Here is a 16,295-nt window from a genome sequence, read left to right on the forward strand (position 1 = left end):
TTTCTACATTCAACTTGTGTTTGAAGTCAGTAATTTTAGGTTAACTCAAATGCATGTTAGACTTGTATCAAATTCAAAGTAATATATTCAGTGTTTACTGAGACTTAGATGGGAATTCTGTCTTTCATAATCTCATCCTAAATCATGTGCAAACAAAAGCATCTAAACCATAATGACCACAGAACCTGGAGTGCCAGCTGAAAATTTATTTTTTAAATAATTCTGAATTTATTTATACAGAATTTTTTTTACAAGGAAGAATTTGGTTTATTTGTAAATCTTTTTTTAGGCCATCACTTTGAATTGTATAATGCAGTCTGACAATAATGTGCTCTCAATCCTATGTGTAGACAGGAAAAAAATAAGCTCAATGCTTTTAGTTGCAAACTTAGTCTGTAGATGCTTTTTCATTTGGAAACAAAAAAAAACAAAGACAAACCCTCTAAGGCAAAATTTTGTCTATAATAAATTTCTCTGTAAGAAGCATTTTTATGATTGGGGCTGAAGACCTTTTTCCTTATTTCTTAAAAAAAAAAAGACTTTTTCAAAAATCATTGAAATCCATTTATATCACATTGTAGACTGAGAAACTGCTTACACCTTGTCACATAAAGTATGATTTATTAGGGCACATTTTCTCTGCTCTTCTCTTTCAGCCATTAGGAATGCAAAATTTAGATCTAAATTTACTAAGAACATTCTGGTACAAACTGTTTTAATACACCAAGGCTACAGACACCCCATCCCTCAAGGCTGTTTTACCTGTGGATTGCAGGGGAAAATCACTTTTATTTTCTTTCTGAAAGATTAATTTATTTCTCTGATTAGAAAAGAAAGGAAAACGCACATCATTCAGTATTTGAGTGAACAGTGTCATGATTAAATTTGTGTTTGTCATTAGCAGCCCACGGGATAGGTGGCAGCTCTCTGTACGTATTCAATGCTTCTCATAGACAGTCCTGAGATTTCAGGTGCAGTTTGGCAAGAAGTACAGCGAGTGGGCATGAACTGCTTGAATTAATCATTAGCTGTGAAGGACATTCTCCATTCCATGAGTGCACAGAGGCCTCTCTCTCTCTCTCTCAGCCCTGCTGGGGCACATGCCAGCTGCTGACAGGCAGCGTCGTCACCGCCTGCTTGTGCCAGCAATGGCACCAACCTGCGAGCAGAGGCAAGGTCAGGCTGCCCTCAGCACAGCCCTGGCTGGCACTGCTCAGTTTCCATCAGTATACAGTAGCTGTTAGGTTTTTTACCACCTAGAAAAGGAAAACTTTCAGCATTTTCATCCCTTCATCTTCCTCTTCTAAGATACCATTCTGTACCCAGGTGAGTCTTCAAAATAGAGTGTGTGAGCATGGACAAAGTGCCCTCTCCTGTTGGGGTGGCACGCCCTTTCTAAAGCTCACTGAATCAGTTTAGCTTAGAATTTTCATTCTAAAAATGAAAATGTTGAGATCAAAACCTCATTGTTGAAAATGTTGAGATCAAAAACTTCATTTTACTTGAGGAGACTGTGCAGCACAGATTGTCTCCTCATCATTCTGTAATAGTCCAACATTAAGTTACTGTGAGCATACGAAACTGTGCTTGTACTCCTGTGATACTTGAGCCCCGTGAAAGATTATGTCTAAACTAGAATTTACATGTTCCTTTGAGCATCAGCCAGTTATAAAATTAGAGATGACATTTGTGTAATTGATAATTCCAGGGAGAGAGACTTCTGAGGGTCCTTCCTTTTCCCACCTACTCTTTTCCCTCCTCTAGTACAACTGTTTGGCATTTGCAACTGTGAAGATTCAGTCACTTTTCCATGTTGTACAAGAAGTGGAGTAAATGGGACCAAAAAATTGAGGAAGAAAATATACAAGACTATTTGCGTGGGAAGGAAAAAGGCAGAGTACATTATTAAAGTTAGTATTTGAAATGGCATATTGAAATATTCCTTTAAATACTTGGATGATATTTGTAATACTTCTTCCCTGGGATTTACAAGGACAATGAAAAAAAAAAAAGTAAAGAGGGCTTAGTGTCACAATATGAACTGTAAATATCTCTCTAATTAATCCAGTCCTTTCCAGCTGCTCAGCTGCCTCCAAATGTTGTTTTGACTATCAAAGAAATGCCTAAAATTCTTTTAATCCAGAGTACAGTGGGAATTACTTTGTCAACTCCCTTGTCTGGTTCCTGATAGGGACCACCAAATTTACAAGGAATTCTCAGAAAAAAACTGTTTTCTTCAGAGAATGCTAAATGATGAGTGTCAGGGAGAAGCTGCTTAGGGAAAGGAGGAATTTAATTGTTTTTCATTTCAACAGGGAAGATTTCCCCAAAGAAGCGAATAGATCAACTATTTGAGTACATACAACATGGGTAGTCCAAGTAAAACATTCAACAGATGAATTGTTACAAAGGTGCCAATATGTTCTTTATCTGAAGTCTGGGAGGCAGGATGAGGAACTAGAAAATCACCTGATGCACCTGAGCACTTTACAGGGATTTCTGAGTTGGGGTGGGGTGATGAAGACAGCCCTTCTGGTGGAAATCCTGGGAGAAGGAATGTTTCCACAATGTGTCCACAGCCCTTGAGCTAGATCTAAAGCCACAATTATTCAATAATTTACAGGTTTCACTGAGGTAAATCTGAGAGGGTTTCTAGCACAGTCCCAAAGTGCTGGCACTGCACCCGTGCTCCTGTGGCAGCAAATAAACGGGAAGAGGGAAGGAGCAATGCTTTGACTTCTGTGTGTGCATGTGGGCTCTGCTGACAGAGCTGCTCTGAAGGCTGGGGAGTGGACAAAAGCCCACTCTTTGGCAGGGTTAGCATAGGCAAGTAGACTCTCAAACATAAAATTCAAGCACATCAATGTGAAGTCTTGCTGGGGGTTTGGGGAGTACAGCCTTTCTTTTTCTTACTGCTGTTCTTAAGCAATATGTTACACAAAGCTAATAAAACAGAGCTGATTTATACCCACACCCAGAAAATGTTGAGATCAAAAGCTTCATGTTACTTGAGGAGACTGTGCAGTACAGAGGACAGTGTCTCCTCATCATTTTGTAAGAGTCCAACATTGAATAACCGTGAGCATACGAAACCGTGCTTGTACTCCTGTGATACTCGAGGCCCATCAAAGATTGTGTCTAAACTAAGTGAAGAATTAAAGAATCACATAATCAGTGGTCCTTTCTATCTAACTAGGATCAGTTTAGCAGGGGTAGATTAGCAGGTGTCAGCAGGGAATTTACAGTTTCATTCTTGCAGCTGTGTGGCAGCAGAGGAAGGGGCACCACACTGCAGCCTTTCTGTGACCAAGGAATGAGGTGCTGTGGTTCCACAAGGTGGCACTAAGAAGTTGTAGAACAGTGTGACTGAATTAGTATATTGGTTTTAGTTCTGTCAGAATGTTAGTTCCGAAATTTTTCAGTATAACTCCAGTGGTGTTTTGACCATGAGTCTGCAGTAGAAAATATCCCCATTTTCACATATATATGTTTTCTTTGTGAGGGAATGAAACAAGCTGGGAAAAACAAAGACAAAAGCAAAAGCAAACCAAAACAAACAAACAAACAAAACCCCAAAAAAAAAACCAAAAAAACCAACAAACCCAAAAACCTAAACCCTTCTGTCATTTTTAAAACACTTTGCAGTTAGCAAAATATATTTCATGGATTCATGCCAATCACAACTTCCATGAGTATGCACCTTTCATTGTATGTATGTGTTACATGTTCAGGTATAATTCTCAGTTTTTAATTCCTTTACTAGAATAATTCCTTACAACTGCACCATGCATCAGTGTTCTTGATCCTATTTTCTCAATATATTAACACCATTAAATGGTTCAGAGCCCATATTATCAGTATAGATGTATGCTGATATATATCCAAATATATCCAAAGAAAGTGAGATTCTCCAATAATCTCCTGATATGCAATAAGTGTAATTTTTATTTTAAGATAGAAGGAGGGTTAGCATTAGATTGTAATGTGAGCTGATTTTTAGAGTGTCATTATTTCTTTTTGTTATTAGGCTATAATTACACAGACTATAATTAGGCTATGAATTAATAAGCTAGCATTGCAGTTTAAAGTTTGAGATTTAATTGTAGTGAATGAAAGATATTAATGATAGGGAAGATTGCAACTACACATGAGAAGTTTGGAAGAAATCATTTTTTGTGGATGAATGTCTAAAATAGTATTTCCAAGGACCTGCTCTATTTTTCTTTAAACACATGTGCCTTAGTTAAAAGATTTTTCCTTTGGTATCAAGGTGACACTTGCATAGTTCTGTGCCCTGCTGAATCAGAGTATAGAGGGTCACTTATGGAAACACTCGAGTAGCGTCAAATGGATTTTCAAATCCTATGGACTAATACTTTCTTCATGTCTATAAATTCAAAGATGTCCAGCCTGCAATTATGTTTGCATTTAAATATTTGAGAGCCAAATTCTTCTTCTTCTTGTTTCTTATGTGGGTTTTTCTTCCCAGTTACCCCAAGTCTTTGGGGTACACATATTTTTGGAGAGTGCCCACAGCAAGGGAAAGATCTTAATTTAGTCATAAATGTCAAAAATATAACTTGATACATATCTGCTGGTGTATGATGCCATTATTCTTATTTCCTAATTTTACATTAAATTGTGAATTCTTCTTTCTGAGTTCTAGACCTTTCAAACTCCAGAACTTCGGCACCTGACTAGGTGTCTTACCCTGCTGCTTAGGTTTTCTCTGTTTCTTTTTTTCCAACTGCTATTAATGGCAAAATACATCAACAGTTTGACAGTTACATACAAAAGCCTGAATCCCCAACTTCTGAACTTTCTTGAGCCTGGCACTCAAAGGTGGGGAAGTTATGAATGTGCTCAAACTGAGAATCATGAGCTCATCCCTCTTTTGGGCGAGTACTGAACTCTCATTTATATATTCAGTGGCACCACTGTCCCAGTAATTTTGAAAAGCTGAGCCTTAGGGTTCTGTCACAAGAAAACCAGCCTTACTTGCAGGAGTGAACCAGACAGCTCTGTCCATAGTAATAAATGATCCAGGGCCAAGGTGCAGGCTGGAGAAATGTCCAGTTATCCAAAACTGCAGTTGTTAACAGACCCAACAGAATGGTTCCTGGCCTGTGGCAGTCAGTTCTTTTAGCAATGTCAGTGTTCAGTTCAGTGATAGCATGAGCTAGGGCTTATTCCCAAAAAATTCTATAGTGAGATGACCTGAGATAGGGGCCAGGCAGGGAGGGAGGACGGCACCTTGGTGTAGCCATTGAGATTTGAGCCATACTGTGCCACTTGCCCTCATGGCCTCAGAAGGAAAATGGGTTATGTTCCATTTTATGTAATGCATAAAAGATGGCTTAAGGGATCCTAAGACTGTCCTCTAGCACACAATTATGTGTCTTGCCCCTGCTGTTCTGCTGTTAAGCTCAGAACTTCTATTTCTCGTCTAAGAAAGAAAAAAAAAAAAAGCTTTGCATTTACAGCTCTAACCTAAATGGTTCAGGACTGTGTCCCTGGATGTCCTGAACTGAGAATTCAGCATGACAGATTATTTGCTAGAATTTAGGTGACTCTCTGTATTTGGTGTATCCTATTGGCTAATCCTAGGTGGTTTCCTAAATAGTATATTGTGTTTTCAGATTGTCCTCTGAAGTTCTGTTCTCAGTTCAAATAAGTCATAAATGTCTTCTGTTCTCAGTTAACTCACAGCAGAGTCCAAAATCATCTTCAAATTTCTGTCCACAGAAATGTAAGAAAAAAAAAAAGTAAAAATGTAAGGAAAAAAAATGCATTCACAATTTTAGCTGGGGCAGCTTGAAAACTACATAACATCTCCCTGGCCTACAGCACAAAACACAAAAATGACTAAGTGATTTACGAGCTATACTTACAAGGGATTTAGAAGACAGAATGCATAATGGAAAATAGAAGAGCAGTTTTATTATTTTATTCAGAATGATAGGCTTCTTATGTTGTCCTTTTATTTCAGAAGTGTACCTATTAAATATAAACTGCAAATGATTTTTCCTCATCTCTGACAATCTGTAAACCCATTACTGGGCAAGATAATTCCCAGTAATAAAATAATATAATATAATATAATATAATATAATATAATATAATATAATATAATATAATATAATTCTGGGTCACGTTGGAATTACTGAATTATTTATTCCCCTTTATCACAACTTTTCTTGTTGTATAGTAAAAAGGATTATATGTGAATCTTTACCTGCAGCTATAAAGGCTAGAGTAAAATGTTCTAAAATATTACTGTCATCATGAAAACCAAAGCTGAATGATTTGATGAGCTCAGTTTTTGGTCTCAGTCAGTTTGTTTGTTTCTGTGGTACAGAAAGATGCACTCTTTACAAGCTAGGCATAAAATGACAGGATTCATCTTGCCTGCATCCAATTAAAGGAATTCATTGTATAGCTCTCTTGGTATCCAGTAAAATAGACATATATATATACAAAAGTCAGTTAATCTTTTCATAAACAGAGAAGTGAAGAGATGCACAAAAATTGATACTGGGAGCCTCTCATTCCAGTAGCACAAAATTCAAGACAAATAATTTATCTGTCTAAAAATGTGCATTTCTTCCACTCTAAGGGGCGTGCAGATTGGATGCAGTGCTTTTAGGCCTAACAGAGGAGTTAGAATGAGATGATCTTTAATTTCTCCTCCAACCAAAACATTCAGTGATTCAAGGATTCTACATTGTCTACACATATAGGCAGTAGCCTAAACAGCAAGTGCATTGTGTTTAATTACCCCTTTGAATTAACTTCAGTCAAGCCTTAATTTTTGTAATACTCATAACATGATATACCCAAAGGAAGCATCTAATTTAATCTTTCTTAATTTTATTTCAATAGCAAAATGAAGAAATAAAATACATAAAAAGCAAATGAGATCTGTAGGGAAAGCAGCCTTTTCATAGATACCCCTCCATTTTTGTCTTCATCACAACTCTCTTGAGTGCCTTTGTCCCAAAAAGTCTGTAGCAGCCAAAATCTTTTTTACTCACATTGGTGCTTATGATCTTATTCCACCAGAAAGAAATACAAATAAATAGCAAATTAATTTTATAATATACAATTATATTTTCTTCAATAAAGTACTTCTTCCTCTATTTTAATTGAATTCTTTTCTGTCTGTCACTTGCTCTGTTTAGGAGTTGGATTTTTGCATGTATTCCTTTGCTGTCCTTCATAGGTTCCTAGGATAAGCCAGGTTGCAAGTGACTTGCAGAGGTCTCTAGTTCAATATCAGGTCTAAGATCAGGCCAGGTTGCTCAGGGCCATACCCAGTGTGGTGTTTAAAAACTCCAAGGAGGCAGATTTACAACCTCACTGGGCAGCCTGTGCCGCTCACTTTTGATGCTAATTAGTATAGTCCCCTGCTATATACTGTAAATTATTATAACAAAGAATTTTTTTTCTCCCTAAGGTTAGTCTCAGTGAGGAAAATGCAGAGAATTAGCTTTGAATTCCTTCGCTAAAAGTTAGGAGTTTTATATTTCAGAACAATTTCAAGACAGTGTCTGGATGGTCTGGCAGGGCAGGCTGGTGCCCATCTCTAGTTCTTCTCAATTCTAAGGGTTGAAGTTTTCTAGAAGAACTTTACTTTCAATAGTTCCATTGAAAATCAGAAAGCATGACAGCTCCTATTTGTTTATCTTATTTTTCCATTAATTTTACTGCCTTGGAAGTTATGTTTCTTTATGAAGGGAATAAATAGATCTGTCTTGAGCCAAAGTTGCCCTTTCCCTGGGAAATGGGTTGGGAAGCACAAGTGTCCATCCCCTAGTGAGGGGGTGGAGAGGAAATGTCATGGCAGAACCACCCAGGAACTGCAGTTAACACAGAACCCAAGGGGCTGCAGAGAGGCAGAGAGAAGCAATAACCAGGTCTCAGTGGTGATAGAAAACAACTTCTGGGGATCAAAGACTACTTGGCAGTTTGCTTCAACTCAGAAACCCACTTGGTTGAAGCCAAGCTTAAAGGACAGGCAAAGGGAGAGGTGCTTATACACATTGTGCCTGATCTAGTTGCCTAAAGTATTCTTAGTCATGAATTCCCTATTAAAAGTACTTGAATGTTTGGGGGTTTTTTTGTTTGTTTTTTTGTTTGTTTGTTTGGTTGGTTAGTTTTTGCTTTTTTTTTTTTAATTCAATAGCCTGTTGTCTTCTTTGGAGAGATGTCTATAAGGAAAACATATAGAAAAGTACATCTCAGTACTTTGGTACTTTGGCTGATTCTGGGTCCTGTCACAGAAAATTTAGCAGAGAGCTTTTTTTTTTTATTATTTTTTTTTCTAAAATTGGCTTGTTTAATTTGACTTGCTGACTCATTTTTCCAGCTGGTCTGTCATCCTGCTCAATTCCAGATGAGGCAATAGGAAAAAGAATACTCTTTTGAATATCCCACCCTCTTGCCAAACCAAGTAACAATTAAAATCTCCAATTTTCATTGCAGTTCTTTATCTCTGTTAATTATCCAAGGAACAGTAAATCAGATATATTGTCTCCTGCTTGTTGTCAATAATTTAAATTCTAAATTCTTTATAGATTTGTTGCAGATTTAACACACTGCTGTTTTTCCCTAAATTACACAGCATTTCGCAACTTGAATCCAACTCAGTGTTTCATTTTTACATTTGAGATCAAATGCTAGACAGTCCAGTCTAATTGACTCATATGTTTTCTGCACACACAAGAGAACCCACATGACTTGGTAGCTTTTAATCCAAAAGAAACATCAGGTCTCTCATCTAATTAGTGACCATCAGTGGGGTTTTTCCATGGTTTTTGAGAAGAATCTATTCTGAATCAAGTGTTTAGTGGACAATGGACTGGGAGCAGTGTGAATTCAAAAAGAACAGGAATATAGTAGGCAGGGACCTTGTGAGATGAGAGGTGCCAATATAAAATAACTTGGTGATAATTAGATAAGGAAAAAAATAGATGTTAATTAAGTAGAAGAAGAAAGATCTATTAGAAGAATAATAGCTGTCATTTTTTTAAAAGATGTCAAGAATAAAAGGAGGATGGCATATGTGGTACGGTATTAATAAATGAGATGTAAACATGCCAGGTAAAGTCATTTTTGCACTGTCAATACTGATATTCTCAGGGTAATAGAAGGTATTTTTCATCTGTCTTTACGTATATGAACTACGAGGAAAAACATTACCATCATGCAGGCATAGTCATTGCTATACCTGTCTGTGTAACTAGAAATGTAATTAGCCTGACTTATTAGTGGGGAATGACCCTATATGGAGTAGTCTTAAACTATAAAAAAGCACTTAAATCAGCTGCTTTAATTCTCCTTTTAACTGCAGAAAGGAATGGGCTGTATGGATGAGTCAAATCAAAATATATTGTTAATTAAAAATGGCATCCAACACAAAGTTTTGTTTGCCCTTCTTGCATATAGGGGCCAACACTAATAAAATTTCACCATTTGCTACCTGCTGATGGATGATGTGAAGCTATTCCTACAGCTCTTGGTTAATACTTGAGCTCTGATTATATCATAAAAGGTTTTTTGCCTGTTTGGGAAGTGAAGATTTGGGTACTAATTGCACATGCTAAATAATGTGAATTTTTTTTATAAATAGTCATTAACAAACTTAGCAATGATTAGTTGTTTACAAGGAGTCTCTGAAAATTTAGAGTGTATTATTTAATGAAAACATTACCTTATTACTTACTCACAGCCTGCATGCAAATTGTAGTATATTTTAATTTGAAGCATCCAATCCATAGAAAGGAATTTTCATTCTGATTTCATTGAGGTCTATGATCTGTACATTTAAGTGGTAAAGATCCATAAAGAAAGAGATGCCTAAAAAGGAAAAGGTGTGTGACCCTTGAACAGAGGGACATGAATATAGTGAGCAGTTCATTAAAACTGTTGGGAAAACAATTTTCCCAGCTTTTAACCGAAACACTCAAATTTAGAGCAAAATATTCAGCTAGAAGCTGAAAAATAGTATTTCTAATTTTTCTGTCTGTCAGGTAAGATTTTTGATATTTTTAAAGCAATACCAGGTTTTGGTTTTAATTTTTTCTCATTCAAATCAGAAACTTTGCATAGAAAACCATTTCAGCTGAAAAGTCTGTTTTCAGCCCAAAACTTGGAGAGATTTTGGCAAATTCTTCTGAAGCCATAACTGCTTACAGTTGCTGAGATAGATTGGAGTAGCATTGTGTAAATATAATAGAATTATGCTGAAAAACCCCACAACTTAAATGAATATCAAGACCTTAAGGTGAAAAATCATAAGCTTAACTCTTGCTTGGAAGTTGAAATCTGTTGAACTAATTTAGTGCTTTTACATAAAGAAGACTGAGTCTAAGCAAAATGAGAAATTGTTTTGTGTAGCATCTGAAAATTTCATATTTTAAATCCTAAAAAGTCTTGTTTTGCATTGCTTTGAATTTTACTACCACACATATATTAAGTCCTTGGTAAGCATCTAATATTGATATGTTTTTTCAACTAATTTAACAGAACCTGAAGAATTATAATTACCACTCTAGAATAAGGAACCTAAAAATTAAAATACTTCATGAACAATTACCAGTGTAAGATTTTTAAAGTACAAAGGCTGTGTAAAAGAGCATTCTTCTTGATTCTACATCCTGGAAGAAACAATAGGAATACACAAAATACCATAATCTTGTTTTGTTTTGTTTTTTTTTTACATCTCTCATATCTATTATGGTTACAAAATCTGGAGAATTCATCGTGTTCTTTTTCTATTCAAATTTATGAAAAATCAAGGTATCATTGACTTGAGGTCACAAGTAGTAAATGATACATAGTTGTTATATGCATTGGTTTTTGACTTGCACAGGTACGTGTGTTCACATTTTCTGTTGGCCAGCATAATTATGACAAAGGACCCATACAGTGGATGGCCTGTGAAAATAAAGGTACTGTGTCTTTCTTTTAAACTGATCTTCACTAGAGCTTTGGATAGGTGATATCTTTGTTGCTCTCAAAAAATTGCAGATTTTTCAGCTTGGTTTTTAAGTTTATTTTATTTGTGATCAAAATTTTCAGAAGTTAATTTATTGCATAATTTATACATGAAAAAAATCACATGAAAACGAGAAACGGGTATATTTATTTCTTTATTACTTTATTTAAAACTTCAAATTGTATGAAAACTACCACAGTAGTTTTTATAATAATAAGCCATTGTGGTTCAGTTTTGAGAATATTTGTTGTAATAGCCATCTATGTAAAGTTGGAACTGATGACAGATAAGAAATTAGTCAAAGCTGGTTTAAATTAAGTGGTCTGGACAAAGGGATTTTTGTTTGGTTAGTTGGCTGGTTACATTTCTTTCTGTTTTTCTCCAAAACTTACAAGGGATAAGATACTTTTATTTTTTCCCCTTTTTCGATAAAAATATCAAAATTATTCTTGCTGTGATTTCTTAGTTTTTGAGAGCTTCTTGTATTTTCTATTTTCCTTCTGTTTTCTTTATGTAAGACAAAAAGAAAAATTAAAAAGGTGAAAGTAAGGAAATAAAATGTTTTCTACATGAAATTTTTACATGAAAAATGTACTCAGAAATATTTTAAGAGTGTGAGAAATATGAGTCTCAAATATCATATAACTGTACAACAAAGCATAAGATATAGAGATATAGCAGAAAATAGAAAAGAAATACAAGAAAATAATAGAGATAAGTAGAAAATATATAATTTATCAAACATTTGCTTTTGTTTTTAATAGAACAATTTTCAGGCCTGACTGAAAATGTAAAATTTTTTAAAAATTGATGAGAAGCAAGAGGTGAGAGGTTAGCTGGATTACAAAAGGGCTTGAAAATTAGGACTGTCAGGGAAGGAGATAAAGATATGCTCAGGCAGAAGAGTAACATAAAACAAAGATAAGAGAAAGGCATAGATACAGAAAAAAAAAAAAAAGCCTAAAAAAACTAGAAGAATCCATAGTCTGGGTGAATGGCATACATATGTGTCATAACCTCATGAAACCCTCAGCATGCTGACAAGTCATGCAGAAGATAGTGCAGCTCTGTGAAGAGCAGATTTTATTGTCAGATAATAACAGAAAATTGACATTTGTATTTTGAACAGAGGGGTTTTTTTACTAACATCTGTGTATCTCAAAATACCGTGTGCATGTGACCTCCATTGTTTTAAAACAAATGAAGACCAGCTGGTTTAAAGCATAACCACCTATGTCATCTTATTATTGAAGCAAAATGATCATAATCTTCTGTCCAAAATTCCTGTGATTATTTGTTTGCACATCCAAAGAAGCAGTTTTATTTATTTTTTTCCTAAATTAAAAGATTTTGCATACAGCAAAGGAAATTACTAATACCAATACTTTTACCTCTCTAATTCTCTGCTTCTTCCTTCCAATCTGACTTAAAAATTTCTTGGACTGAAGATGGATCTCAGTGCTTGGCTTCAGTCTTATTACATGGACAGTATTTTAAATATTTTTAATTCAAAAAAATTAGCAATAGAATCAGTGCTAAATAAAGACATTTCTGGTGTGCATTCTCTGTGTAGGAGAAATACCCATTAGCTTTGTTTTCATTGCACAGAGTGCCTTATATTTTTATACTATGAATTTACTCTTCTGGCAGACCATAGCTATTTTTACATTCCTATATGCATTCAGCATATAATTATTTTGCTGTCACAGCAATATTAAAATAAACATTAAATATACTTGCACATCATAGTAACTGGGATTTCATGAGTACAAATTCAGTATATGATACAGCCTTAAACAAAACAGCCTAAAGAAACAAATAATAACTGTCATTACTTAAGACTACCTTGGTCTAACATGGTCACCTATCATACGGCCATGCATTGTGGTGGCATCTACTAAAAAGTGTTTCATTCATAAACAATAATTCTAATATAATTTAGGCTAGAAATGATGAGCTAAATGAAATTCCTCAAGACTAAGAGGTCAGCAATCTATTATGGTAAAAGGACATTGTTTCTCTTTCAAATTTTAGGTTATTATTATGAAATCCCATCTATTGGAGCCATAAGAATAAACACCCAGGTAAGTGAGTTGGCCAATCCAGATGCAGTTTTAACACACAGAAAGTAATATATGTTCTTGGATATGTTTGCTCTTCACGTCTGCTAAAATCAATTAAATTTTAAGATACACTACCTTAAGAAAAGATAAAAATAAGTTAAGGCTTTCTTCTACATTTAAGGGATTATTCTCTTAAAATGTTCTGCTTTTTCTTTTAAGTGGTTGCAGAGACTGAGTTTAAAATGTTTTCCCTGTTACCTTGGCCAGCTGGCCCAGAGCAGCTTGTGTGCTGGTCACATTCACCTCCTCCAAAGCAGGCTGACCATGGGCACACCATGGAGTGTCTGAAGTGCTCTGTGTCCTGCAGGCCTCTGCACAAGGATTGTGCTTTTGGCTCAGCTTTCCTCCAGGCCTTACATGGTCCCTCAAACTTTTTGCTGAGACACGACAGCAATTTTCTTATAAAGTTCTATAAAACCAGTAATATTTAATAATGTGCCTAGGCATTCATAGTTCACCTTCTGCCATACTTTCTGCATGATCCAAAGGATTTGTACTATGTGGAGGAGGCTGTGGATGTATGTGAGGGGATAGCCCTGCTAGAGCATCTGAACTCATGTGGGTGCTACACTGCAATCCTGCTTCATAGGAGAGGTACCTGGAGGGATCCAACCCTTTCAGAAGAGACTGCCCTTTCCTTCAAAAAGGATGCAGGAACATGTTAGCAGACTTGCATGTAGATAAATAAAGGCACAGGACTCTGGGGTTATATGATGAGATGCAAACTGAAGATGGACAGTGTAGAACATTTATTCTTATCAGTTGTCTGAAAGTCCAGATACTCACATGTCCAGAACAGCAGAGAAATTTCATAGCAGTTCTTTGTCTTTCCAAAGCCAGGCATGACATTTTTTGGCAGAAAATAAGAATCCTTTTTTGGCTTGAATAAGAACCCTTTGATTCTGTTAAACTCTTCCAGACAGTGTCTGGCAAGACATATCCCTAATAAGATCAGACAAGTAGAAAAGGTTGATGACTGAAAATAGTTTGATGGCATCCACTCCCAAATAAGTCCAGAAACCTGACATCTTGTAAGATCACCAGCTTTAGCCATACTCACAAACTGGAGGAAGGCAAGAAAAAGAGGTTTTATAATTCTGATTTTTGTTATTCCAATAGAAGTTATGAAAATTATTGCTGTAGGAGCTTAACATACCCAGATGTTACACCACTCACCCTCCATTGTCCACTCTTTCTTCTGGGTTGATGGTTCTGTAATCTGCTTGCAATTTCTTTGTGTCACTAGCAATTAAATAAAAATAGTTGTAATTCTCAGTTTGTGGAAAAAGAGTGGTGGTTAAGAGTGTGTAAGGTCTGTGTGACTGGGAATGAAATAGAGGAAAAGAGGAATTACCTTTTCAGTAAATACTGCAAACATAAGACCCAATTATTTTGTGGTACAATTTTTAAGAAGTGAGTAAATGGTCCTCCTGTAGTAATGGTGACTTATTTAATTATTGATTATTTTAATATTGTTTGTGCCCTTTGTTCTAATAATTGCCTTCTGATGAGCTCATTACACTTTTTAACAGGAATATCTGGATGTTTTGGGAAGACCAATGGTTTTAGCTGGAGAACAAGCCAAACAAGTCCAATGGACAAATGTCTATCTGGATGCTCTGGTATGATCTGTTTCTATCTCTGCTAAAGTAAGAATTTTAGAAAGTCAGTAATTATGTGGGTCTGCTTTCCCAAGAATCCATTATCTTACAGTTCCAAACATGATATTCATGTGTTTTGAACATCTATGCACATCAATACAACAGCCTCTAGGAAGAGATCTATTTATAATGTGCTGGTCTTACTTGCACCTAGTATCCTTCTAAGTGTCCTGAAATTTAGCAGAGAAAAACAGTTTATTCTCTACAGACTTTGAAGTACAGGCCACTGCTGTTCTCGGCTCAAGCCAAAAAAAAAAAAAAAAAAAAAGCAAATAGCTTAATAGCTTTCCAGTGTTGTACCTACTGCATTAAAGGTCATTTGTTACATTTCTGGTGAAGAATTCTTAGAATTCTTAGGTTTTCCTCTTTTTTTTTTTTTTTTCCTTCCAAAGAACATTCCAGGCAGAATGAAATCTGTCAGTATTACTAAGTATTTGCACAAATTTTACCTTGGGTTGTTGCAATTGCTTGCTTGCTCAAGGTAATGATTTCTTTAACCTTTAATTGGACAGTGTAAATAATGGGGATATAAACAAAAAGAGATATGAAAAACTTTCTTACTGCTGAATTTATCACTTTGGTCTTGTAAAACAAACATACTCAGGAAACTACAGGAGGAAAAGTATTGTTAGAAGAAATCTAATCTCTTGCTCTGAATGACCTGCTTCTGAGGAACAGGGCAAAAATTACTGCAAAATGGTCATTTGCACTCACGTATTTATCCAAGCGCACGTAGTCATTGAACGTCATGTCAAGATGCACATCTTCCCGTCAGTCAGCATTTCTGTAATTTTTTTTATCAACATATAATTTTTACTGTCAATATAACTGAGCATGACACAGAGGAACTAGTTTTTCATTGAAATTTCAATGTCCAGAAGTTCCTTAACCATGTTTTGTTTGGGTTTTTTTTTGAGGTACTTAGTGGAAACATAAAGGATGTGGTGACAGAAGTTCTTATGCTCTGTACATATCCTGTTGCAAAGCCAAAGATAAATTTATAACTGGCAATAGAGATCTGTTTAGTCAAGTAAAATAAGTGACACCTGCAGGCATCTCTTGTGTTACTTTATATACTCAGTGGGTTCATTCATCAAGGTTTTCTGTGTTCATGTGTTACAGATGTGTGTTTGTGAGTATATAATTATATATACATATATATGTGCATACACACACACACACACATATATATATACATGTAAATATATGTGAATAAAGTAGGACAAAACAAGGTAAAGTACTAAGGTAAAGGCTCAGATTTGTGGACCTTTTCATCACAGCTGGGACCATAAAGGCATGGTTGTACCTAATCCCCTCTGAAGCCTTTTCCTGATTCTTGGTTGTACAAGGGAGTGTGTCTAAGCTGTCACAGTGGTTTGTTATCTTAAATTGCCTAAAAGAATTCCTTCATGTAGGGCTTACAGTTCTCCTGCTTGTGGTTTACAGGACTCATTCCTATTATTTGGCTCTTACTATCCACTGGCTGTTTTTTGGCTAAGACTAAAGTAATGC

The 16,295-nt window shown here is 35.6% G+C and overlaps 1 protein-coding gene across 10 annotated transcripts in view; it reads left to right on the plus strand.

The window, feature by feature from the left end:
- CACNA2D1 (calcium voltage-gated channel auxiliary subunit alpha2delta 1) overlaps nucleotides 1–16,295 on the plus strand; it is a 361,055-nt gene that overhangs the window by 293,632 nt on the left and 51,128 nt on the right. For 9 of the 10 annotated variants that reach the window (XM_038153955.1, XM_038153956.1, XM_038153957.1 and 6 more), the window contains exons 13-15: nucleotides 10,874–10,952; nucleotides 13,034–13,083; nucleotides 14,655–14,744. In XM_038153955.1, coding sequence (XP_038009883.1) covers nucleotides 10,874–10,952; nucleotides 13,034–13,083; nucleotides 14,655–14,744 — 219 coding nt within the window. Of the gene's footprint in view, nucleotides 1–10,873; nucleotides 10,953–13,033; nucleotides 13,084–14,654; nucleotides 14,745–16,295 lie in introns of those variants that run through there. The other variant, XR_005258952.1, reaches the window with a different exon arrangement.

Source organism: Motacilla alba, chromosome 1A (assembly GCF_015832195.1).
Source record: "Motacilla alba alba isolate MOTALB_02 chromosome 1A, Motacilla_alba_V1.0_pri, whole genome shotgun sequence".
Taxonomy (NCBI): domain Eukaryota; kingdom Metazoa; phylum Chordata; class Aves; order Passeriformes; family Motacillidae; genus Motacilla; species Motacilla alba.